This window comes from Frieseomelitta varia, unplaced genomic scaffold, assembly GCF_011392965.1.
Source record: "Frieseomelitta varia isolate USP_RPSP 00005682 unplaced genomic scaffold, Fvar_1.2 scaffold_277, whole genome shotgun sequence".
NCBI classification, from domain to species: domain Eukaryota; kingdom Metazoa; phylum Arthropoda; class Insecta; order Hymenoptera; family Apidae; genus Frieseomelitta; species Frieseomelitta varia.
The window spans coordinates 917,167-943,035 of record NW_025110009.1 but is presented as its reverse complement, the minus strand read 5'-3'; the positions used below and the strand labels follow the sequence as shown (position 1 = coordinate 943,035).

The window sequence follows — 25,869 nt, the reverse complement described above, 5'->3', positions numbered from 1 at the left end:
TAGGAAGACTTTTCGTTGTCTTGGTGAATATACATTGTTGGCCAAGGTGCGAGATCCGAGTTCAGTTGCAGTCAAACAGTTTTGTCGTTTGATGAGAATTTAGTCAATTAAATATTGACGTGCTAATTAGAAGATTAAAGTTAAAAATTGTTCTTAGTATAGATTACAGATATTTTTAACCTTTTTGGGAACGAATTTATTGGAACCTGAAATATAACTATTCATCAGTTGTACTTTACAAAAAAAAAAAAAAAAAATAAATGAGAAAATATTTGGAAACGCGCACGCTACTGATCGAAAGCTTGAAATCACTTCTTCCCAAAAATTTCTATCCAATTTTGTTATATATCCAAAATTAATGTTACATCATATAGATGTCGATAACGCATAACGACTCTAAACTCTTAATCTGTAATACACGTGTTCAGTAATTTTTGTATCTTTTAGAATCACAGTTAAATTAAACACAAACTAAACGTACACGTATCCGTCAGCCAATATCCGTCAAGAGATTAAACGATCGATATCAATACGTGCGCAGATTGATTACACGTATATGCATAATTCAGATCTCGTACTTTTGCCGTATCAGTGAGCAAGAATCAAAGGTGAAGCGTTCACGAAGCAAATCGTAAAAATCAACAAGACAAATGGCAAAATGAAATTTATATTGAAGAAGCGGTATAATACACAAAACATATCGGCTTAACATTCACTTACAAGTGACGACAATGCCAACGAAAATTAATCCAAACGATACATCGAGCTTCGTTTAAAACGAAAACTAAGGAAAATGAAGGCTTACACGGTTTAATAAAACAAAATGTGTCGTTAAACTAAAACGACCTGAAGCAAGAGTATAATAATTAGACTGTGAATTTTTATGCATTTATTGGAAATCGGAAATTGCAAAAATGCAACTCACGTAACATGTAAAAATATATTAAATATCTAAGGTAGTATATTTATTGTAATGTATTAATTGTTTAATGTAGCAGTGATGTAAGAAAATTTAATTTCTGAATAATGAATAATGAAGCCTGAGGCATTTTGGATGAATTATATTAAAATTATATTTTATGCCTTATTTTCACACAATTGAATGAAGATTAATCCTAGGATTCTTGAGCTTTAAAGCTTGTTAATTCACTTCTCATATGCAGTAACAAGAACTTTTGAATAACAAACTTGAACAACAGTAAACCAAGTTCCAAGAACCATTTTCACGATTTTTAGCAACAGGAAAGTAGTTTTTAACTCGACATTGTCAAATTTGCTTGAGAAATTATCTAAACTTGCTTTGGAAATGACATTAAGTGAAACAATCAAAAAAAAACTTACACCACTCTCGCATTAAACGATTCGCGTATCACATAAAACAATTTCCGTTTCTTCTAGTTACGCGGATAAAAATTCGCAGTCTGACAACAGCGCATAAACGTAAAAGATTAGAAGGTTATACTGAGAAACTAAGAAGTGTGAATCGCGTGTTAATCGTCGCCGAAAATTCCAACCAGAGTTCGAATCGTCGTTCGATACGGTCGTGAGACGATATCCGACGGTTTGGGGGTGATTCCTTTATCAAATTTTCATGGGACTTTCACCTTTCGCGGATGCATACGGTGTGCTAAGATTTCCTTCACATCCGGATTAGAGAACTCTGGCCAGCGAGAGGAAATCGCGGGCACGCGATTCGACTCACGTGCGACCGAAATTTCGGCCGCTCGTTCGGCCACATTCTCTCCTCTCTTAATCGAGAAGATAAAAGAGGGCAGGGAAAGGTTCGGATGGGACGACCAAGTGGGCGAAGGCTGGTTTCTGTAAAACAGACGAAACGTATTCTCTTTATTTCGTATGCCATCGAGTATTTATCTTACGTGACCGAACAATCCTCTTCCCCCCTCCACTTTACACGTGACTTTTTTAGCGAATGAAATTCGGACATCGGTGACTAATCCAACTAGGGCCAGGCGGTTTCGCCTATTTACAATAGATCTTTGTACAAAAACTAATCTCATATAAACAGTAAAACGCACGATTCCAAAACTCTCGTGTACGTACGTGAACCAGAACGAAGTTCGTCTTCGGGATATCCGTTTCCTCGTCAAAGTTTCTGCACACGTTGCCACGCACGCTCACCACGAAATCTGCGTTCAATGTAACGATCTTCCTTAGCTGGTCGAGTGACAAAAAATTATATCGAAAAAAATTATGGAGCTTTTTCACAGCTTTCTACTTAAAATACTGATCGTCGAATATTTTTAAGAAACGTTCTTTAACGTTAAAAAAAAAAAAAAAAATTAAATTAAAAACAAACGGGCTTTACTAGTAAGTGACCCTTTGTTGGTGAAACAAGTAAAAATTTGATGATCGTAAAAACGATTCTACTTTCCGATTATTGGATGAAATTCGATAAAACTTGAGCTGTGTTCATTAACCAAGACGAGATTCTTCGAACGATTTCATCGCATCGATACGAGTTGTTTCTGTCATTCGTCGATACATTGTAACTTAAGTGCCGACGCCATGCATGGCAACGTGTTTCAACGCACATAGAAGCCTTCACGAACCGTGTGCGTTTGGTGAATTCAACCATGCTGACCGCTCGTCAAATTGGACTTGGGCTCTTATCGAGCTCCGTTTCCCTCGTACTCTCCGCCCTTCTGTCCTCGTTTTACTCGCGAACGTGGCCCAACTCTATTATAAAAATCTGCAGGTAGAAAAAGAATGCACGATTCGATACGTGGATCCTATCACGATCCGACACACATACACACACACACACATACACACATACGCGCGCGCGTATCAAGCATAGAGTTCCTGTCTAATCATCGACGTTTCATTAACCCGGGCGAGTAACTGGATATCCACTCGTCGAATCTCATCGTGCACGCGACTAAAAATCGCAGGTCTATCCCGGATGCGAGTCCTCGTCCTGGTCACGATCGTCTCGGAATTTTCTCGTCGGTTTTTTCTCTCTCTTTTTCTTCGTGTTATCTCCTCTCGGTCTTCTCTCTCTCTCTCTCTCTCTCTCTCTCTCTCTTCTCTTTCTCTTTTGTACAGCGAATTGTTCGCAATTGTTTCGTGAAGACGCTTGGAAATTTCGCACGTCGATCGCAGGAAGACGCAACGCTGCGACAGACACGAGGCTCGCGAGAATTTCGACTCCTTTCGTTTCACGGACTCGGGAGCGACAATTTCGCGCACTTTCTCGTAACTAGCTTCTTCCACACGGACGTTGCGACGAGTCACACGGAGTTTCTAGAGTCTTTCATCGCGAGAGTCTCGCCGCGAGTTTTATATACAACTCTCTTGTATTCGATTCGAGCGTGTCACCACTTCCGGCTGATGGAACTTCCCCTGCGCGGAAACCGACGAGGAGACAGGCCTCTGCGGCATCGACGACAACCCTTTGCCTGACCTCTGGAGACTGTAGTACATCTGCAATCAATCGAACATGGTTCTTCGTTTTCGAGCGGTAAAATTTTAGCCGATTATTGAAATTTGTTGGTAAATTTTATGTATCAGATCTCTACTCGGTCTATCGCTCGTTAGTAAACCCCAAGGTAGGAGTCTATGAGATTTGTGGACTTGGGGAATTAATTTATATACATAAACGTAAGACATTTCTGACAATTCTTTTTACCCTGACTTACATTTATCACACAATTTTCTAACAACTGTGGCAGAATGAGACGACGAGTTGCAGCGTTTTTTATTTTAACTTGCATTAATGGAACTTGTGTCCTTATCGTTAAAACGGAATCTCTGAGACCATACTTTTTTTTATAGAAGTTTTCGCTGTTAAGTTAACTCGTTATTGTAAAATAACCTCTCCTGCCTTTCCTAAAGAAATTTTGCAAAATTTTTTTCTAATGACGAATAAACTCGTCTCCGTCTCAGCCAATCTTCTTTATTTTTTGGACCTCTATCTTCTATCTTCTAATATTGTTACAAGAAACAGAGGTTCTATTCATAACGTGTCTGAATAGGCAAAGGAATTTTGTATTTATTTAAACTTTATATGTAAAGACACATAAACGCGTAACTCGTAGAAAGAAAATTAATCGAATGATATACTACAAAATCGTATAGTAATACTAAAGGAATCACTGTAAATAAACATGTAACAAAATGTAGATAAATATAAATAAATGAATGTGTAAGACTTAAATAACGAGAATGTGTATAAATATTAGAAAACAGAAATGATTTATGAGCTCGAATCTAAAAATCTTATATCGTAATAATAAACAAGTATACTTGAACGTACAATGAAAAATTGGATACCACTTTGTATTTTAAAAATATTGAAGCGCACGATTTTAATGAAATCGAACGAAGGTCATTATTTAAAGTAGAAAGACAGCACGTTTTTCAAACGAGTAATATAATAATTATGCAATTACGAGTCTGAATGGTTATTCAGTTTGGCAGAAATTAGCGCTTAACCAGTTTACGATACCGGGGAGAGAGAGAGAGAGAGAGGGAGATTAATTATCTCCTTTAACACTTTCCGAAGGATGTAAACATTCTGTAAAATTGAGTTTTAGTTAATTGCGTCGAGAACGTAAAACGTTAAACGCTTTAACGGAAGGTTAGCCGGCGCGTCCTTAGAAACTTTTCTGAAAGGTAAACGTGCTTTTTCTAACTTGTTTTTTCAATGTTAATTGAGTTTGCACGTTTTCATATTGCAGCGACGCGCTCTATTTTCTTTTAATATATCAAAGCCATTCCGGGGCGGCGTTGAAATTGAAAGTAAATGAATTTAATTTTTATAAATTGCTACTTAATAACGTATCGCGTTCTTTCTACAAGAAAACACGCTCTTTATATTTCTGTGAGATTGTAATATTTAAGAACGATTATTTGTAGCGTAGAGATACTGGCGATATACAGGATGAGAGCCAAACAAAACTTTATCTTCCCGTTTCAATATCTGTTTGATTATTAATTTAAAAAATATTTCTATTGTTTTTCAATTGATGAAGATTCTATTTCAACCAACAGACAAATTTCAGTAAAACTTATACCATTGTCAAGTAATAATTGAGTAAGATTACGTTCTGTAATATATCAAGAAAAATAGGATACTCGTGTCAGAAGATACTGCTATCATAAGTAATTAAATAAGTACTGACTAAACGAAGAATTTTTTTTTTTCTAAACGCTATATGAAAGCCAAGTAATAAAGATTTCACTTTTCACGATAAGTACGACTTTATATATGTCTTAAATAATAATTCACTGAATTCCGAATAATTTTATAGGTTTGTAAAATTGATCACTTCGTATGCAACAGTTCAACGCTGAAAGACAAATAATTGGATATACTTGCACGTATCAATAAATTGTATCTTAAATGCAAATCATTCAATTACATATTACACAAGTAATATACTTGCAATAAATAAAGTGATAAAGTAATAAAAGTAAAGTATGCAAGTAATAAATTCCAATTGTTCGAATAAAATATTAATTAAATGATGTTGCGTTAATGCAACTTTTCATTTACAACTTTCCCAGCCGAATTCAGATTACTGAATTCCGTTTTTTAGCATCGCGACTGTGAGAGAGGATTAAAGGCCGTTATTAAATTTTTATTTGTCGAATTCATTTGTCTGGACGTGAATCGCCGTTATACGAACAAAGAGCAATAATAAATAAATAAATGGAGAGAACTTTATTACATAAAATAAAGTATTCCATTCTCCGACAATTCAACGTATAGATGGATTTGTACCGTGCGTTTTATTAATCTGCACAATCACGCGTCGTATCAGGCAATGAATTGCCCCCCACACTCCCTCCCTCTCGTTTCATAATTATACTTACAATCTGACAAATTCACTTGAAAATTCCAATTCTTCGATACGAGCCACATTAACAATATGGCATTTACACTTACCGCGAGCGTGCAATTTAGCCAACGCTTAAAACCGAAATGCTCGCGGAAAAATCGCCAACGCGTTACGTTACAGCGCGCGCAGCGATCGATATTGCAATCTATATCGTATCCCAGAAGCTGCATAAACTGTTCGCTCGGAAAATAACCGAAACTTCCGATTTACGATACGGCGCGAAACGCTGGGCAGGGGGAGGAGGGAGCGAGAGCCGGCAGCGAGAAAGAGGGAAAAAGGAGAATGGTAAATGCAAATGCATCGATACTTGTGAAAATTGCAAATTCGGGGTCGGAATTAATAATGGAACAGCCGAGCGAACGAGCGAGCGAGCGAGCGAGCGAGCGAGCGAGGCGCGGCGAACGACGTCGAAAATAATCGAAAACCGCGCGGCCGGGGCTTGGTTACGTAATCCCGAGGAAAACAAAAAACAGCGGGAACGAGAAAAAGGTTCCCGGGAGGGATATCCAGAGATGGGATCGTCGTGTAAGTAGGCCCGAATCTTTAGTTATTGAATTCGAGCCGGAATCAGCTGAGATATTTCCAGTGGATACTTTCCGAGTGTCCTCGAGACGTCTGTTAAGTTAATAAAATAAAATCACAAGTATCATGTAATCATCGAATCTGTATAACAGAATCCCGGAACATTGAGCAACACTGTTTGACGAAAGTTTCGAATTTCCTGCAAACGTCAAGCTACTTACGAGAACAATACATAGTGTGTATTCATTGAACACGGCTTAGAAAGGTGTTCACCGTAGAAGTGAATGCAACGAATGAATTCTCCTACGTTATACACGCAAGAATACGAATACGAGTGTTGCTCGTCGAAACAGTTTTACCTTCGAGCACAATGCTCGGCGAGACCACGGAGCGAAACTTCACCTCGTCGAACTTGACTCGGATTCGTAAGTACATATTGGACTTGATCCCATTCCTAGGAGTATCTGATTCGGTTAATGAAGAGGAGTAACGCGCTGTCGAGGACGGGCAAGTTGAGCGGGTATTAAAATTATTCAGACGCTCGAAAGACGCGGGGGGATGAGAAACGGAACGGAAGTCGAGCCGAAGACTGAGTTACGCGCATCGGGAACTGGCCCTCTCGAATTATCGAGGGAAACTTGGACGTAATTAAACCGGCGGAAGCGTAGATAACCCAAGGCTTTGCTAAACAGGAAAAGTTAAAGTAGAAGACCGCCGCATATTAAAGCGACGCGATCCCTCGTCTCTTGGCTCGCGTCCCAGCCTCTGGCCTCGCGGTTCGTCCCCCTCCCTCCCTCCCGGAACGTCGAATATTTAAAACAACCATGTCGGGTTCGGCTACGCGAGACCGTACGAAAGAGAAAGGGAGAGGAAATATTGGTCGCGATAAAGAAGAGAGGAATCCCGCGTCGACGAGGGAGGATCGATTGTATTACTTCCCCGTGGCGAAGAAGAAAAAAAAAAAAAGAAAAAAGAAAAGAAAAAAATAGGAACGCGATCTCCCCTGTTGAATATTGTATCACGTTTTATCGATCGTTTCGTTCGGTAATTCCGTTGCTTCGCCACCCCCTCCCCCCACTACGAGCCCCGTCGTACCACCATCGCTCCCTTTCTCTCTGACACTCTTCCGCGGCCGAGGGGAAGCGTTAATTGCTTCTCATTAATCAAACGGCTTCGACTAAATACACTCTATTAGATATCGCTAAAAAAGGGACCCGATTAAATTTACAGACCGTAATGAGTTTACGGGGCTAATTGTCGGAATGATTTATACGGCCGCGGGGCCGATCGATTAGTTCCGCTTCCGGGGTATCCGGGCTTCCCGGGCCCTACATTTTTGTCATTCCTCCGCGCGTCGGAATGCGAACGTGAACAGTGGAAACGACAGGAATGAAATCTGTATGATATCGGAGGGATTGTGCCTCTTTGATTGGTGCATTCTGTTGTTTTCTATCATTCTCTTATGTTTCTCTTTCTGTTATTTTTCCTCCTTTTCTTTTTTTTTTTTTTTTTGAATTGTATCGCAGGTAAAAGAGTGGTGTCAGTGAATTCTTGCATCGAAGAAGTGGCCTGTATCGGTCGGAGTAACTCGGGAATGGAATTTGATTTTCGAATTTAATTTTAAATCCCTACATTTTTAATGAAACTCACTGTCGCAATTGCAGAGTTAATATTAACGTTACAGTTCGCGAATGTTAGCTACGAGACATGTTTATTCCCGTATCTGTTAAATGTTTAACTTCCCTCGGTACTTTTCACGTACAAATGTAACTTACAATGAAATTAATTTCATGTGGTATCGCTGTGCTTCGAAGGGTTGTTTAAATTTTGATTTTATGAACGACATAAAATATCGTTCCGTTACTGTTTGACATTGGCAAATGAATGGTACGCATTAAACTCGATATTCGACAACTGAGATATTTTTTGTAACGCGTTTTGCTGAATATCGCAAGAACTGTTGAATTTTATTACAAATATGCTCTGCAGATTTTTATACATATGAAAAAATATATGAAACGTTATTATTTATTTAATAGAATAGCTTGGTTTGGTAAATAATATTTAATAGACGAAACAAATTTCTATTTAGATTGTATTCTTTTAATTGCGTTTATAAATTCATAGAAATCTGTATAAAAATACAAAATATTCAATAATTCTAGCATGAAAATTTGCTTTCGCGGCAATAGAAAAAAAAAAATATAAATGCTATTATACTGAGTCAATATACATATTACATACATATTATTATTAAATTGTTGTGCACGAAATGACCAATCTCATAAGCGTACAATATCATTCGGAATTCAGTGATCAAGGACCAATGCCTCGTTTAGATTTCGTAATTTTCGGTCAATCAATACACAATCAAATTCTAATTTTTATTAGCTACCTATAAAAAGAAATTTCAAGGATTCATCTACTATTTTTTACATCTCCCATCCAGATCCTCTGTAATTTTACAAAATTTCAAGAAATATCAAATGATCCTCAACAAATTATCCAACGTTTTTATCAAAAATATATCTACAATTTTCCGATTGTGACAAAAAGAAAAAAAATAAGAGAGAGACAAAGAGAAGAAAAACTCACGAAAGACTTACGTTTTGGTTGTTTCGCTGATTGTAAGCGTCCATTGCCATCTGCTTGAAGTCCGCCATAGTGGGTGGATTGCTGTAAGCGTTCGCTTGGGATACATGATTCTGAGGATAGTTTATGGTTGGCGTTGGCAGACAATCGGTCAACATTGGATCCGGCGGTAAATCTAAACCGTGCTGCACGATCGGCCTTTTCTCCGGCGAGATCGCCTCGTCCATAACGCGATCCTTCTTTCTTCGTTGCGGCGGTGTCTTATATATCGGAGTGTACGTTAGAGGTCTTCTCTCTGCGAACAGATTCGAACGAAGCCATGTAAAGTTGCGCCCGCTAAGCAGATTAGTCGATTAAATCTAGACGAGAACGGTCTCTCTCCGCGCACGATACAATACGGTACGATACGATACGACGGAAGTTTACAACTAGCGCCAGCTTTATTTAATACATCATCGGTATACCGCAGCGCGAATTTCAGGAGAATTTTCAAAAAATTTCCTGAAAGAAATTTCGCTGGCGAATGGCTGGCGAAGCGAAATTCACGTTTCTCTTTGAAGACTGTCGCGCACAAATTTCATCGCAACAATGAAACAATATAATATAAATATTAAACGCGAAGAATATAAATAGAGTGACAGATCTCTCATAAAAATATATTATAAAATTTATATATGGTGCAAGCTAGCTCCTCGAAATTTCCAATAGAGATACAGAGGTGCGAGAGGACTCATTATAAGTAGATTGTGAATTCATACGTTCTTTTTAAGTAGATTTTGAATTTTTACACCGATATGGAAAATTGCAATATGACACAGATTGTACAGAGTATAAAAGAGTTTCTTGCAATTTTTGTTACTGTGATTCTATTTGTTTAATCGTATTCTTCTGGATATGGAAATTTAGATAAAGATCCATCAAATTGTAACTTATCACAGTTTTACAAATAACTCCATTTAACAAAACTGCAGTATTTAATTATATGAAAGGGAAAAGATAATAACAAGAGAAATTTTGAATCACAATCTGAAATAACAGAGTTAAATAACATAAACGAGCCGGAAAGTATTGCAAATGAAACGTTGCATCAACCGCGAATGTGTTAACGTTTTAAACGGCAGAGAGAGAATAAATCAAAGAAATTTCGTTGAAAAATGTTGGAGGTTCAATCTTCAAACTCCGAATTGAAATAAAGAGAGAAATATCTTTGTAATATCACGTTTCAAGGGGAAAGGAAAATTCTCTCGTGCCTGTTCTGTCATTTCGTTTTTTTCTTTCCACGAGGTATTGCACGTCAAAGCTTTCGACGAGCAGTGCGTTTGCGTTCGGCCGCGTTAATGCTGAGATAATAATGTAGAAGTTTGATGAGCACACATTGATCACTATTCACTGTGGATAAAGGCATCGCATTTCCGATCTATTAATGTGTATTGAAGCGTATCAATTTAACCTGACAATGCATTTCGAAATTCATTGCTACGCGACGCGGAAATATCTTTGATGGAAAAAGAACGGCAAAGCATTCGCTATTAACATTCGGGGATTTGAATGAAAGAAGATGGCAATACGCTATCGTGCGTCCCTATCGATTCTTCTCTCTCGTTCCTGTTCGCAATTAAATATTTTTCCAAAGTCAAATGTATCATAATGTTGAGTTATTGAATTTTCAGTGTAATATTATACGCCAATCCAAGAGTGTAACTGAATTATTTTAATGACACATGATAATAATATAATACTGAATAACAATACACTGTGAAGACAGTATTTCTTTCGTTGTTGATAACTGACATTGTTGAAAAGAAAAAAAAGAAATAAGAAAATATGACATTAACAATATATCATTTAAAATATTTCATTTGACCAAGTCTAACTTAAGTATAAAGTATTAATTATTTTAAAAAATTCCATCAGTTAGATATTTAAAAGAAAATATAGCTGTTCGTCCGTTCTACTGTTTCCAGATTTTCTAATTTTTCAAACGATATATTGAAAACGGAACAGAATGAGGAAAATATTAAGTTACTTGACAGATGACATTCAACTTCATAAATGTTTTGTAACCGATAAACTGCATCCGAAACGAACAGACCGCAGGATTTCCACTCTCAATCAAACGATTTAACGAGAAAAGAGCGTACGGTATTTCAAAACCAATAACAATTCTACGAAACAATAATAATCTGTCAAGGACAATCATCTCATAAGAAATCTTTATTTCTAAAAATTGTTCATTTAATCCAGAAATTGTTGTGGTGAGAAAACATTACGTGATCTGTATCTCGCGACGATTATCTCAACAAATTCTTTGAGAGATAAAAATTGTAACAGAATATTAAATTTATACTCTTGCACAAAATATAGCTGTCAAAATAATCGAATGGCTTCTTTTCTTTAAAATAATAAAGTTAAAATATAATTAAATTATACCAACTAAAGTATGTTAACTATACTAGATGATAAAGTATGTTAAATACTAGAAGATAATTCTATTCGATGTGACAACACGTTATATATATATGTTTCAACGTTTAAAAATTTTACTGCTCATTCTACATTTCAGAAATTAAACATTTCCAATTCTATTCCTTTATATTTAAATTTAATGTATTTTAATTAAATTTGACATATTTCTCCATCCCTTTCCATATTAAATTTGGCATATTAAAATTCACTGATGAAAGTTTCAATTATTTCTATTACCTGATCTTCAACTCAAGATTTCCTTAGAAATCTCGCGGTTGAAAAAATTCATCATTTCCTTTTTAAATCCATATAAGAAAATCAATTTAAAAAAAAAAGGAAAAGTAGTCGAGAAATCAAGAAATTGCACGTGCTAGTGATGCAGATATATGTATGTACGCGCGAAATATTGCGATTGTTCTACTTGCGCGAATCATGGTTGCCGATCGCCGCGTACAATTAAACAACCAATAAAGTCGTAAATAATAAACAAAAAGAATTAAAACATCGTATGTGTTGTGCAGCTGTATGCACTAATCTGTACAAGTGTGCACACTATTTTTCAAAAATATGAGATTATTCATTCGATGTAAAAAAACCTTTCTTTCATTTGATCAAAAAATCATAAGTGATTATTATGTGAAAAAAAATTCGTTTCTGAAAATTTCGATATTTTTAAACAGTTAAACACGCCAATCGAAGCGATTTTAAATTTTTTATATACAGTCACTGAGAAAATATGCAGGCAGTTTTGGCAAAATTAATATTGACTTTTATCGGGATGGAATTTTACATATTTATGGGAAATTTAAACGTGCAAATATACGGATTACGCGCAGTATGCAGAAATATTTAAATATGCAAAGTATTAAATTGGTTATAAAATCAAAATGGTTTGAATGCACTCGTGTTTTCTAGTCAAACGGATATACATTAGTTTGATCGGTTAAAACAAACTTGCGTTTTCACCAATTCACAAAAGAAGAATTATTTTTCTAACTGTATTTTCAAGCATTTAGGTTTCCAATTTTGGACATTTCCATACGTCTAATAACGCAACGTTCAACTAGAATTTTCTAACAATATTGGAATTTTACTGGCATTTACTTGTATATAAAAAAGAAAAAAGAAATTCTAATTCATCAATAGAAAAAAATGGTTCTGATACAATAATGGATGAACGAAAGTTTAAAATTTATCTATATCAATATACATATATTGTGAATGAGAATTAGTAATTTTAATATTAGACATTTTCTTTTTATCAACGAAACATTTATTTATTTTAATGTAATCTATTCACTGTTCTTGTTGAGGGGACGGGCAACAGAGTACGAGTCAAATTTTAATGGAAATAATCATCAAATCACCATTACTTTGAAAATATATTGTACTTAAGGTACAAATTATATTTGGAAATATACAGTAAGATAAGACCGTTATGCTGTAACTTTTACATCCATAACATCTAACTCTCGATTTTTCACTGTACTTCAAGTTTAAATATCATAAATACTTTTCTGCAAAATTCTATCAATTCTACCACAAGATACAATCCTATTCTGTGAGATTATCTCTTATCTCACTTTTCAAATATTTCTTTCTGTCCTCCACTTCAAATATTCTCTATACTACCTGGATATAACCAAGAAGAATGAAAAGAAATAATTAAAACTAAATCTAATTAGCCAACTGCACGTACGTTTCTCTATCTACGTAAAAGAATGATCAAAAATTCAATTTTCTCCAAAACTAAGCGTCATTTATTTATATTTCTCATTATCTTTCTACACAAAGAGTCACCTTCTCTCCAATAAATAAATCTCTCTGTCAATCAGCCCGTACGTGTATTGTAACTGTGCGCGCACGTAGGTAGACCGTAATTCGGCCGAACATTTCAAACAATCGGAAAGCCGTAGACTCACCGTACTCGTTGGGTATGATGTCCGGATCGATGTCATCGACCGACTGCTTGGTCTGCGGGTGTACCGGAGTAGTTGCACCTGCATTAGGTGGCTCGCACACGATGGGAGCGTGCTTTGGACTTCCTGGCCGGCCGTTCGAGTGCTTCCGGTAGAGCGCCGCCAGGATTCCAGCTACGGCCAGGGCCAAAAGGGTCGCTGTTGTTGCCAGGCCCAGCAGCAACGGGCTCAGCATTGATGCGTCCGTGTTCCCTGTCATGGCAGCAATGCAAAATTGCTCGATCAACCGGAACTTCCATCGGGCTACCTATCTGCTCTCCCTTCCTCTGTTTTGTCCCTGTTTCCCGATTATTGCGGCAAGTATAGTTTTACCTCGCGGTGTACATCCGACTCTCTTCGCTTTCTCCAACCCCTTCGCGCCACCCCACCACCCCCTGCGGGCGTTCTCCATTTCGTTTTCGAGCGACGTTTGTCGTTAAATTTATCGTTTTCACCGGCACTGCGAAAGTATTCGAACGCTTTTGGAAACGCCACGTACGATACGAAACACTTTTAGCTTTAGCGGAAATCATTAGACTATGATTGTCTTTGTTACAAAAATTTTAATTCATAAACATTCACACATGATACTGAAAACAGTCCATTCATCACTAAAATAACAAGAAGTTAAAAGACACGTGTTTTTAAAGGTTACTTTTCGTTTCACTGCATTCAGTCTTTCAGTGACCACCTTTCAGTGTATTTTGGTGTACCATATAAGTGGAATGTACTATATAAGTCAAAACCTCCATACAACGAGGTGAAATTCTTACGTGTCGGCTTCCTTCGGTGCACAACGCGGCGCGTAATCAGCATCCAGCTTTGGAACGCGCGCGATACGTGCGTGTACACGCGTCACTGCACGAAGTTGTATCATAAATCAGCCGTTAGGGGCCGCGCACTCGCTTCGGGCTTTAATCGGGCTAAAGCTAGTCGCGCCGGTGTCGCGCGTTGTAAATTTTGTCCCGGCGCGCGTAATCGTTGTGAATTATTAAACGGCCGGCGTCGGTTTCGCACGAGTAGTGCCCGCTCACGCTCCTCACGGTCCTTTTCCCGCGAATTTTTCCTGTTGCTATTTTCCCCCTCGCGTGTCCTCTCCCACTAGCACGCTACCGCGTCTGCTAATTGGTGTTTGCGTTGAAAATATTTGCCAGCCGGGTATTAATAAGGTTGTTTGATTTCGTTAGGCGGCCTGTTTGCTCGCTGTCAGGCGAACGGATTATTCGTTTGCTATTAATTGGCTGGTATGCAAAGGCATCGGTTGCATGCCAGTGTCGTTCATCAAAAAAAAATAGCCTTCCTTCCTGTTAACTCCACGATGAGAACGTTTGATTAATTTTTAGACAGACTGTGGATTTTTGTAGATCATCTGAAGATGTGAATATGCACACTTGATGTATAAGATATTCGAAATTTATTAGAATGAAAGATATGAATTTGTATAACTATCCATAGTCTAGTATTGTTTCCTGACAGCACAGGATATATTAATTATTTTCGAGATTTGAGTGATTTCTTTGCAAGAGCTTCTTTTTTTTCTTTTTTTTTCTTTTTTTTTTTTTTTTTTTTTTTTTTTCAAAATTTTTTTTTTTTTTTTTTTTTTTTTTTGCAGGAAATAATATGAAAAATGTGACTGACAAAAAAAATCCACTATAGTTTAAATTTATTCATATAGACATTTAAAGAATGTGTAATATTAAAATATTTGCAATCTGCAAATACTTGTTTTTTTTTTTTTTTATACTATTCCTATCTTTGTGTTGGATTAAAACCACGTTCCTCTCATTTTCATGGAAATTTCGCGTTCATTCTGCCATTTCGTCCGAGAAAATCGATTTGGAAACTTCACGAAATGAAATTAGCGTTGGGATGAAGCGAGAACGAAAATAGTTGTAAATAAAGGGAAACGTGCGGTGTAAAGTTCAATGACTACTCGAATTTCGATCTCCGAGCCTTTGACACGAAAAGGAAAATTTCAAAGGACCGAATATTTCGAATCACTTATTTCCAATATGTCAAACATCCAGCGCAAACACGCTAGTCGAAGCAAATATTAACAAGTACGTATTTTTTCAATTCGAACGGGCTTCAAAAGCAAAAATCGTAATTCGGTAATATTAAAACAGAACGTTGCAACGTCGCCGATGCAATATTACTTATATTACTTTATATTTATTAAATATCTGTGAATGTTTTTTTTTTTTTTTTTATTTCCAGATCAAACGTAGAATCAAGCGTGGATACATCGCTGAGTTTTCAAGTTTATTGCTTTTCGTTATCCGGAATTTAAAAAACGAATGAACAAGTACTTAAAGTAATTACTAAAAAGAAATTTAACTTTATAGTGTTATTGTTAAAAACTTAACTTTATAATGTTATTGTTAAAAAACTTTAACCTTTAAATTCGTTGCGCTGTCGAAAAATCGAGCTTTCAAACTCGCATACATGAGCTTTTTCTCCAATAAAATATGACGAGCGGATGAAAAGATCAAAATAAAAAAATTCTGAAAACCTTCTCCGTAAAAATTCTCCACGGATTAATAACCTGTTTATTGCTTCGTAACGGCGAGAACAGCTCATTCAGAATGCACTGCTCGATGAATTAATCTAGCATTTTTTGTCTGCTAGGGATTGAAATCAAGAGAATATTGGCAGTTTCTTGTGCGTTTAAATTTTAAAGATAAAGAGAAAAACGTCTAAACAGACAAAAGACGACAAGAAGAAAGAAACTATGATTCGTATACAAGTTACGAAATGAATTCTTTAATAGCTTCTCCAAATGTATTTTAATATATATTCCAGATGAAAATTTCAATTTTATCGAATATTGTTTCATTTGAAAAACAGACAAAAATTGACATAAACGTATTAAATACTGTAATAATACACTGGCAGATCTTCGAAAATTTTATACGAGGAATTCATATAACTGCAATAATGAATGAATATTTTAATTGATTAATTTTATCTGTCATTTAAATATAATTCTACAAAGGATTTCATGTTAATTGAATTTAATTAAAGTCGTACAATGAGACTGCTCGATTTAAATTTAAATCCCAAGATAAACCTACCGATAAAATTAACATAGGTTATTGTCCAAAACGTACAGAATATTCTCTGGAAATAAACGAATTTCACGGTATTATTAAATACTATTCCATTAACGATAGTTAATAATTTCTTTCATTAATCTAACGTTATCGTACTAATTAATAACAATGTTATATTTTCAAAAATTGTGTAATCGAATTCTCCCTACAAAAAATTTTATGTAGGTAATTATATAGAATAATTTGTAGAATTCAGAATCTTTTTGAGTACCACGGAGTAAAATTCATTTAAAGTTCTTAATAGCAAATAATTTCTTAATGAATAATACTGTATTTTATTATTCAATTTGAAGAAAAGAAAAGAATAAATAGCGGACAATATTATTTTTAATGTCTTGTAATAAACTCTTCTTTCACTCCACTCATAAATGCTTAAACACTTTATGTTACATGATCGATTTATATTACAACAACGACAACTAAATAACGATTAAAATGTATGAATTAACGACGAAATAATTTAATGACAGCAATGCCATAATTACTATCTTCATGCGAAATCAATATATCATGAATTTAAATTGTACATTAAACGGTTCATTAGTAGAGCTGTTAGCTTCAGATACGCTACTTGAATTAATCGCCTTTTACATGAATTTCATCAATTCAAAAGAATTCTTCCCTCGCGCTTCCAATCTAAAAATGAAACTAAATTGCTAGTGAAAGAGAGAAATAAATAACGCAAAGACGAAGCTCCATAAGGTGTATTATTACAATTACATGCGCGGTTCGTTTTAAATTTTAAAATCGCCGTCGCGATATTTTACGACGCACGACTGTAATAATAACAGCGTGTTAAAACCGTGACAACTTTCTTCTATCTGAAAATCTCTCAATTAAATTACACGCTGTCAGAAACGAGAAAACTTTCAACTACTTATTTCTGACACGGTGTAATTTGACTTGAAAATTATGGTGGTTTAATCATTACATCTTGTATGTGTAATATAACATCCTCGGACGCGATAAAATCGTTTAAGGTCAACATGTAATAACAAAATTAATGTTCGCAACTTTGTATGAAACTTACTACCTTTGGCTGATAATTTTTAGATTATCAATTAGATGAAGAGAATCTTTTCAAAGTACCATGATTAATTCTTAATTCTTAATAACTGAATGCGAGTGTATCGGTAAATCGTATATTTGATTGCAATGTAGAGTAATGAACGTAATTCTACGACGACGACTGCCTTCTTGACGGATTATCGCATTTTACCGTGAACACCAACTGAATAATTCACGACTTATTCAGAATTTGTGCAGCATTGTGTGAGAATTTGAACGATATTTTACACATTTCGATGGAATTATGTATGAAATTGATTGAGTCAATGTCACGATTATACAATTATTATTATTACAATATCAAGATTACCAATATTACGTCAGTGCCTTTTCAAGAAATTTCTGTCACTTGCTATGAATAATTTTATTTCCTCGTTCGATCACAAACAGAGCGTACAAACATATATATATGTAATTATTCGTTACTTAATTATTCGTGCGAGAGTTCTTTATCGAAAGCTAGAATATAACAAACGTGTATTACGAATTTTCGATACGTGAAGCAATTGATCGTCGTAAAAAGTCGCGACTCGATGAAAGAAACGAGGGGAAAAGGGAAAAATTTTCAACCGAGAAGAAATTTAAAACATTTCGTTTAATCATGACGAGACAGACGCGCGTGATCTGCCTCGAAAGGGGAGGAAAAACGAGGGGGCCGAGCCCGATCGGTAGAATTTAATTCAGCCGTGTACGGCTGTCCATATTCGGACGGTGTCGACTGATCGGTTGAAATTTTTATAAAAGAGCCATAAATCCAAGCGTGACTCTTGCCGAGAGCGTGCGCCACTGTCACGGATCGTGTCGCGCAGCCACGTCGGATTCCCGTGGCGGACGTTAAAGTTTGATTAGACTTTGATTGCCGACAGAAAGCGGACCAATTTAAACTCTACCCGACGAGAACGAACGTCGAGCGGTGGTGTGCACGACGAGATAAAAAAGAGACGGGACGCCGTCCCCGTGAAAAGGTAGAACGATAACGAAACGACATCCGGTGATCAAGCAAGCGTCGCGCGCCACCGTCGAGCAAGAATTCACCTTGCAGAGGAGCCGGGAGAGCACCAGCTGTCTTTCCCCGCCGCGTGTTATACAGACGTGTTTACACCGGAATATGTCGCCAGCGTTCCCTGTAATTAAACTTTTTCCGCCGCGAAATTGGTTGCTCGCCGCTCCTCTCCCGCCGGAAACCCGCCGCTCGACGCCCGGATTAATCGATTGCCGTGGAAAATGGCAACAGCGAAAATTGCTCGGACGTGTACGCTCGGCCGAGAAGAATGCGCTCTAATGTCGGCGATTTTTCGAACGGTCCCTCCGGTTGATAATGCGAATGGTGGAAAGAAACGGAGGACAATTTCGTGGCACTGCAAGAAAGTCAATTTCGTGAGACACGTCGCTCGGAGAGTTTGACAGGTTGACAGGTGATTTGTATTTTGAATCGCGCCGATTTGAATTCAATTCACACCTTCGGCTGAATTATCTCGAGCGAATCTTGATACTTGCGTTGCAGAAGGATACGAATTCAGTCGGATGAAAAACGAAAAATACTTCGATTTCAAAAGCCGAGGATCGAGGAACTCGCTGCGAATCAACGCAGGCATCGCGCCGCTTGCGAGAGATCGACTCCTTTCGAAATCACAGCGGACGAAACCCCATCCGTTGAAACTGTCTAAATGAGCTTCAAGTTTAACGGTAGAATAGGATCCGTAAGACTTGGCGTCTCAACTATTCCCATTGGCGGGCCAAACACACTCAACTGGCTTAAACACGTTTCCCTGGACTGTTTGCGTTGAAACTCGTAGAAACAAGAGCAAATAATGAAGCAACCAACGGGGAATAGGAACCGCCACGTCAACTGTTGCCAAATATTGATATACCTGCTGCTAGGTTGCAGTAACGACTGCTGCAAGTTACTACCGCCGCGGCGGTGTAACAACAACAGCAACAACGGGCAACGACAATGCGCGTTACTGCCGGGCTCTGCCTTTTACAAGGGAAATAACCGGCTGAACATGCACGAAATTCTTCGGATAGGAACCATCCCCCGTTATAATATCCACCGGCAAACTGTAGATGCTTTCCGCATCGCGTCCCTTGAATATTTAAACAGCTATTTTCCGAGGGTATTCCTTAATAATGAACCGAGCGCCTTTTCACGTGCAGCCTGCGGGAAAATCAGCTGCAGATCGCGGAGCCAATGTCTCGAATGTATGTACGTGTGTGTCTTAATGTTTGTCGATTTCTATGACGCTGCTTTGGAATCCACCGTTGGATGTTTCTTTCCGACCATGAGAATGTTCCGAAACGAAAGTTTGACTTTGGACACGCTTGTTCGGCGTCTCAGGATATTGGATTGTTAGTTGTAGGAATTTGTAAGATTTTACAAATGTCCGTCAGAGATGAATGTGCGACTATATCTGCTGTTAAATTTAATCTTGTTTGTTATATTGTCAGGATTGGAGCATCCGATAGTAATTTATAGTCCTCTTGCTTTTCTATTTTGTTTGAAATTTTGATTATGCATATATGTGGACGAAAGTTTGATGATTCATTGAACAACTGATGAGTTTATCATAAACATTTAGCATTATTGTGTAGAACGATTTTTACTCGTGAATAAATAAATTAAATTAAATCTCACAATAGTTGCAAAATAATTTGAATTATTACAATTCTCGAAGGAAAAGAATAAAAAATTTTCTAACATAAATTTCTAACATAGCAATGAATTTAGTAATAATACAATTTTCAAGCATCCAACTCGAATTATAACAAGAGATGGAAATTCTTCAATCACAATTTTAAAAATATCAATTTTTTTTCAATCTCAAATTAATTGAGAACTATTTAACTGCCTATGAACTGTAGCTTCTTGCATTGATCATACTCTATAACAATATCGTGCGATCATGCACGAGGTAATCTTCATTTTGTCTTACTAATTAGCCTGTCATCGTTTCAATAAAGTCGAGTTATCGTTTCTGTGTATCCGTCTGGCATCTTCTCTTCGTTTCGTTCTCTGATAATGCAGCCAATTATTCGGAACTCTCCCTCGGGTTTCACCCTAATAATTCCACTAACTGACGCTTGTTATCATCCAGAACGAAAGACCTCGTTGCACGAATCGTCGGGCTCTATATATTTTTCTGAATAGTATCCCGCGCTCGTAGGAGCAGCGGCAATTTTAAACGAACATGCTCGCAAAGTGCTTTACGATCCTGCGGCATTTATTTCGGGATAAGAGTCGCCAGGCGAAAAAAAAAAAAAAGAGAGAGAGAGAGATTATGGGAACACATTTCTAGCAACCAGGTCCTCCGGCAATTCATGTTTCAGTTTTCGTACATTTCACAGGGAAATAACCATCCCCGTGTGTGAGAAGAATTTTCTATTCATTCTCTTTTCATGTTTCTTTCATTAAGAGATAAACGATAAGAAAGGCTTTCGCGTGCATTGAGGATTTTTAGTGGTTGAAAGTAATTTGTCAAGAGACGACGAATTCTTGTGTTCGGAGTAATTACACTGCGAATGTAATATACGAATTTCTATGAACATGACTGAAAATATTTACAACGTTTCAACGATGCGGAGTATTTATGTATTAATATACCTTGCGCTGGCAACTGGTTGCGCGGACCATAACGAGCGACCGAATCGTATACAATAATTTGTTGATTTCTTCTCCTTTTGAACTCGTCAAATTATTAGAAATTATCATTTGTTTTGCCTGGGTTACATTGAAATATACTTAAAGCTGAGAAAATGTTGCAATTTGGGACAAAAGATTCTCGACGCGCGTGGCACGTCATTCCAGCGCAAGAGGTTAAACGAAGCAACCATCATGCGAACGAGTTAAAATGAACATCTAATTCTCGACGAGTTCAATCGCAGAAGAGATGATCAGAAGAGCGCCAATCTCGACCAGTAAACAGAGGGAAACAGCAAGTAAGGTCGAAAATGTCTAAGAATTTCGAGTGGGCAGCTTCTCGAGTTCCTTCACGAGCGTCAACTTCTTCAAGATGGAATTCGAATGCACTTAAAACGCTCGCCTCGTCGTAACTTCGTTATTGACCATCCACTTTGTCCCGTCTGCATAAACAACGCAGCCGCGACACGCCGCGACGAAGGAAAACGCGTGGGCAACAACCGGTTTTCGTCGATAGCTACCGCGCAAGTGCATGCACTTGAAAATCATTATGCAACCCGTCCCGCGAGCTGACAGGTGCCAACTGTCACCCAAGCTATCTGTCAACACTTCTGCGGGGAAACAGAATTTCTCTGGCGGATGCTTTCGGTATGCCGGCGCACGCCCCGACAATCAAAAGGCACGAAGAAAAATGGGAGCTAGACGCTGCAGCCTGCTTCCGTTCTACCGTCGCGGCGCTCGCATTTAAACCGACGCGACGATCGTCAAGTCGTATATATCCGAGAAAGACGCTCGGCGGACGTTCTCGTCACGTGGAAAAGCGGCCCGCGCGTCTGACGTGTTTCGCAGCTGAAGCGAAACTTTCTTTATTCAATAATATCCGAATATATCCGTAACCGTTCGTTATTTTCAAAGAATGTGAAACTACATGAGAAGCGAACATGACAATTGATGATTTGTTCAACGAAATAATTATTTCATCGGGGAATACGAAGACGGGTAAGAAACGAGTTTGGTAGATTCGAGATTGACGAGAATAATTGTTCTGTCATTTAACCGGTTGCGCTGGCAATTGGTTCGCGGACCATAACGAGTGACCGAACCGTGTACAATAATTCGTCGCTTTCTTTTTCTTTTTGAACTCGTCGGCATGATATCACTGGCTAGAAATTATTACGAATGAATAAACTTGTCATTTGTTCTGCCTGGGTTACATTTAAATATACTTCACTATACATTTATATTTACATTTAAATATATTTAAAACTGGGAAAATGTTGCAATTTGGGACAAAAAGTTCTCGACGTGCACGTCATTCCAGCGTAAGAGGTTAATAGTTGTATAATACTCGGATTCCTCTGTAGCAATATATTTTTCATAAATTCGGTCGTACATTCTTCAGACTTTCTGTATACGCATGTAATCGCATCGAGAAGTTTTGAAAAAACAAAACGACGCGTGATTCATAAATTAAATAGCACAGTCATTTGACGTAAAGGGAATGCATCTGTCCGACAGTATTTCAGTATACTTCAAGCCCCTCCATTTTCAAATCACTCTCGTTTGAATTGAAGGCAACGCTCGCGAGAAACCGTCCGCGAAATCGGGCGCATCGGCTCGCTGATTGAAAGAATAAGAAGACGAGGGAACCGGAATAACCTCTGGGGCCGTTTCCCTGTTCTTGACTTAGCGAGATATCTACCTCGACCACGAACTCCTCGACAAGTTCCAGCACTCGCCCTGGATCGACGTTTCGATCGTATGCGCGCTCGGTGGTCGACCCGGGAGCCAGCACGTGGATGGTTTTAGAATGCAATTCTTTCGAAATTGGTTTCGGGTTTCCGCGAGATTGCTTCGATTTCGAATGAATTGTCTAGGCTGCCTTAAGGTCGCACGCTCGCCGCCCTCACCCCTCCACCCCTGTCCTCGAACACTTCCGGCCAGCTTAGAAACGCGAGAAAAAGTTCTAACGAACTCGACGAGACCCCGGGAAACTTTTCCTGCGAGAGCATCCTCGAGTATCCTCCACGGCGGAAGCGGAAGCGACATCTTGTTCCCTTCCCGTTCCCCTCGCTATGTTTATCCTACGAGGAGCGAACGCGAAACAAGGTGCAGGAAAGAAGCTTAAGCCGATGCACCATCTTGTCGCGGCGGGATTACCGCTCCAGTTCTAAGATCTCATTTCTGAGAAGTATTTAAACTTCGTTCGCAGAGCAGATGGACATCGTGAAGGTGTTTCGATATTTTTTTTCGAGTAGAATTCTGAGTGAGAAACGAACAGAGAATCAATTGCCGATGCTTTTCGCGTGTTTCTCGAAACAAATGGCTCTAATTCTCGACGTTGTTAATTCTTATTTTCGTACTTGTGGAACAAGTTCGAAACTGGCGGATTTTGGATAGACTATAATCAATGATCGACAACATTTCTTTTCATTTTCAGTGGAATTAATGATAATCGAACGTATGTTAAAATAAAGTAAGCATTTCTAACTGAAAACTCTCGGGGGCGAGTCGTTTTGTTTCTTTTTTGCAGTCAATCTGCAAATTGAAATTTGATCGTTGATGCATTTCGTAAAAATTTCATTATATTAAACGTGAAATTGGTAGTCTGATATATCGACAAACTTTTTCTTCGCTGCATCATGTCCGTTCGTTCTAACTTTTGGAAGTTAGTTTCCGCGAAGCGTATTTTAAGACACTTAGAAAATTGAATTGGATGCCGGCCTCGAAGGATACGATCCCCACCCCGCCAAAGTAATATACTTTTAATTTTTAAACGATTAAAAGTTGCGCGGAGTTGCAGATGAGTTTTGGAAAATAAAGTGCGCCTCTCCCTTTGAAATTTAAAAAGCTCATCGAACTTTCTTTCTCTTCGATATTTGTAAATGGGTGTGCCTCGTGCTACGATTCCTCATAGCCGTGGAAACTTTCGCGGAATATCTTTGTTTGAAATTTTTAAACAAGAACAATCAATGTTGCGAAATGTAGTGAAAGAAAGAAATCACTTTGCATGTTTCTTAATTCACTGAAATTCAAAATTTTTAATAGTCCTCGATATAACAGATCATATTTTAGTGAAAACTGTAATTTATCAAATTTTAATATAAACTGTAATCAATGTACTGTATTCTGCCGGTCCAATTCAATCTTCAGACATTCGAGATTTTCACTAAAATCTTCAGACTTTTCCATCCACGTTTCTGCGATTTTTGCGGGAACACTGAGAGTTAAAAAGTAATTTACGAATTTTCGTGGTTGTGGAGGATTCTTTTTCAATGTCCGTTTTTTAGCAGAAATGTAGAAGTCTTTTGTGAAGTGATGTGGAAGTACTTTCGAAATTTTCTGAAACTCGGATAAGTGGATTGTGTATGATGCCCTACGGGTCTCCGCTGGTGTTCAGCTTCGGCTGGACAATATGACATTACTTGCATTCAATGAAGAAGTTAGCAGCTGCAGGATAGATTTCAACTTCAATTTTCAACGCATTAAATCCGCCGTTTCTTTTAAATTTGCAGGAGCTATCATTTCCCAAATTTTGCTTTTTTAATAGAACCCGTGAATATTACATTATTATCACAAATGATTTCAGTTCTACATTATAATCGTAAGTTTTATAATTCCAGTGCTGCAACTCTTTAATTTCAATCTGATTTCCAATTGTTATTCAGGTTTTGCTCAAAGTGAAATTTCAACAAAATTAAACGGAAGAAGATTGTACAAATATAAAATTAGTATTTTTCACGTGAAATTAAAAGCAATTGATCATTTGCAGCATGCTATCAAAATTGCTATGTAATTTCGAATGTTTTAATGAGAGTTCGAAAAGTACGCGAATTACATTTTTTTCAAAATATTTCAGAATTAACAAAAACTGCGTAATACGTTTCTTCACATATATGAAAATATAGTTCTACCCAGGAATGCATATCTAGAAACATTGAACTTTGAAAACACGTAGTTCTGCTCGGAAGTAATTTGCTTCAAAAACCATTTGCCAATATTTAACTTTCCTTCTACCAAACCAAGCAGAATATTCAAATCGAAAGCAAGCAATTGAAATAATCAATTTCCCAACGGAAAGACAAATAACACACTGTACAAAAATCATAGATCCAATTACAATTTCTGAACAATAGATTTAAAAAAAAAAAAAAAAAAGAAAAAAAAAACAGGGAAAAGCAATCATAAAAATTGCCGGTTATTGACCGAAAAACGAGTGTTCATCTAAAGAGTTATTAACATAGTACATATATGAATGAAGCGAATTTTAATTATAAAACTGCATCACTGTTTCTTTGACATTCATTCAATATTTACGTAATAATATTCAAAGGAAATATATAATACTTAAACATTACATTTATAAAAGGCAGTGAAAAACTTCCAGTCTCCCTCGTCTACTCATTCTGACAAATCACAAAGTTGAGAAAACTTTAATATTATTACAATAAGTTACGATAACTCTTTATACATCTGAAACGGTATTTCGTTTCATCAATGTTCGACTCGAATATATTTCCAGAACAGTTCCAGAGCACCTCAATTCAAATGAACGTGGAATCTGATTAACAATTTCACTTGAAATGTCTCGCTGCATCCAACAGTTACGTTGTTCTCGACACGAAGGAGAATGTATGGTTCTCAAAAAA

General features: G+C 37.3%; 1 protein-coding gene across 4 annotated transcripts in view; it reads right to left on the bottom strand.

Moving 5' to 3' along the window:
• Positions 1-1,819: 1,819 nt before the first annotated feature.
• Positions 1,820-25,869, bottom strand: part of LOC122529070 (hemicentin-2-like) — a 242,492-nt gene continuing 218,442 nt past the window's right edge. For all 4 annotated transcript variants that reach the window (XM_043654851.1, XM_043654852.1, XM_043654849.1 and 1 more), the window contains 3 exons: positions 13,367-13,615; positions 8,993-9,273; positions 1,820-3,444 (listed from right to left, as the gene is read on the bottom strand). In XM_043654851.1, coding sequence (XP_043510786.1) covers positions 3,301-3,444; positions 8,993-9,273; positions 13,367-13,615 — 674 coding nt within the window. In that variant the 3' untranslated portion in view covers positions 1,820-3,300. The remainder of the gene's footprint in view (positions 3,445-8,992; positions 9,274-13,366; positions 13,616-25,869) is intronic.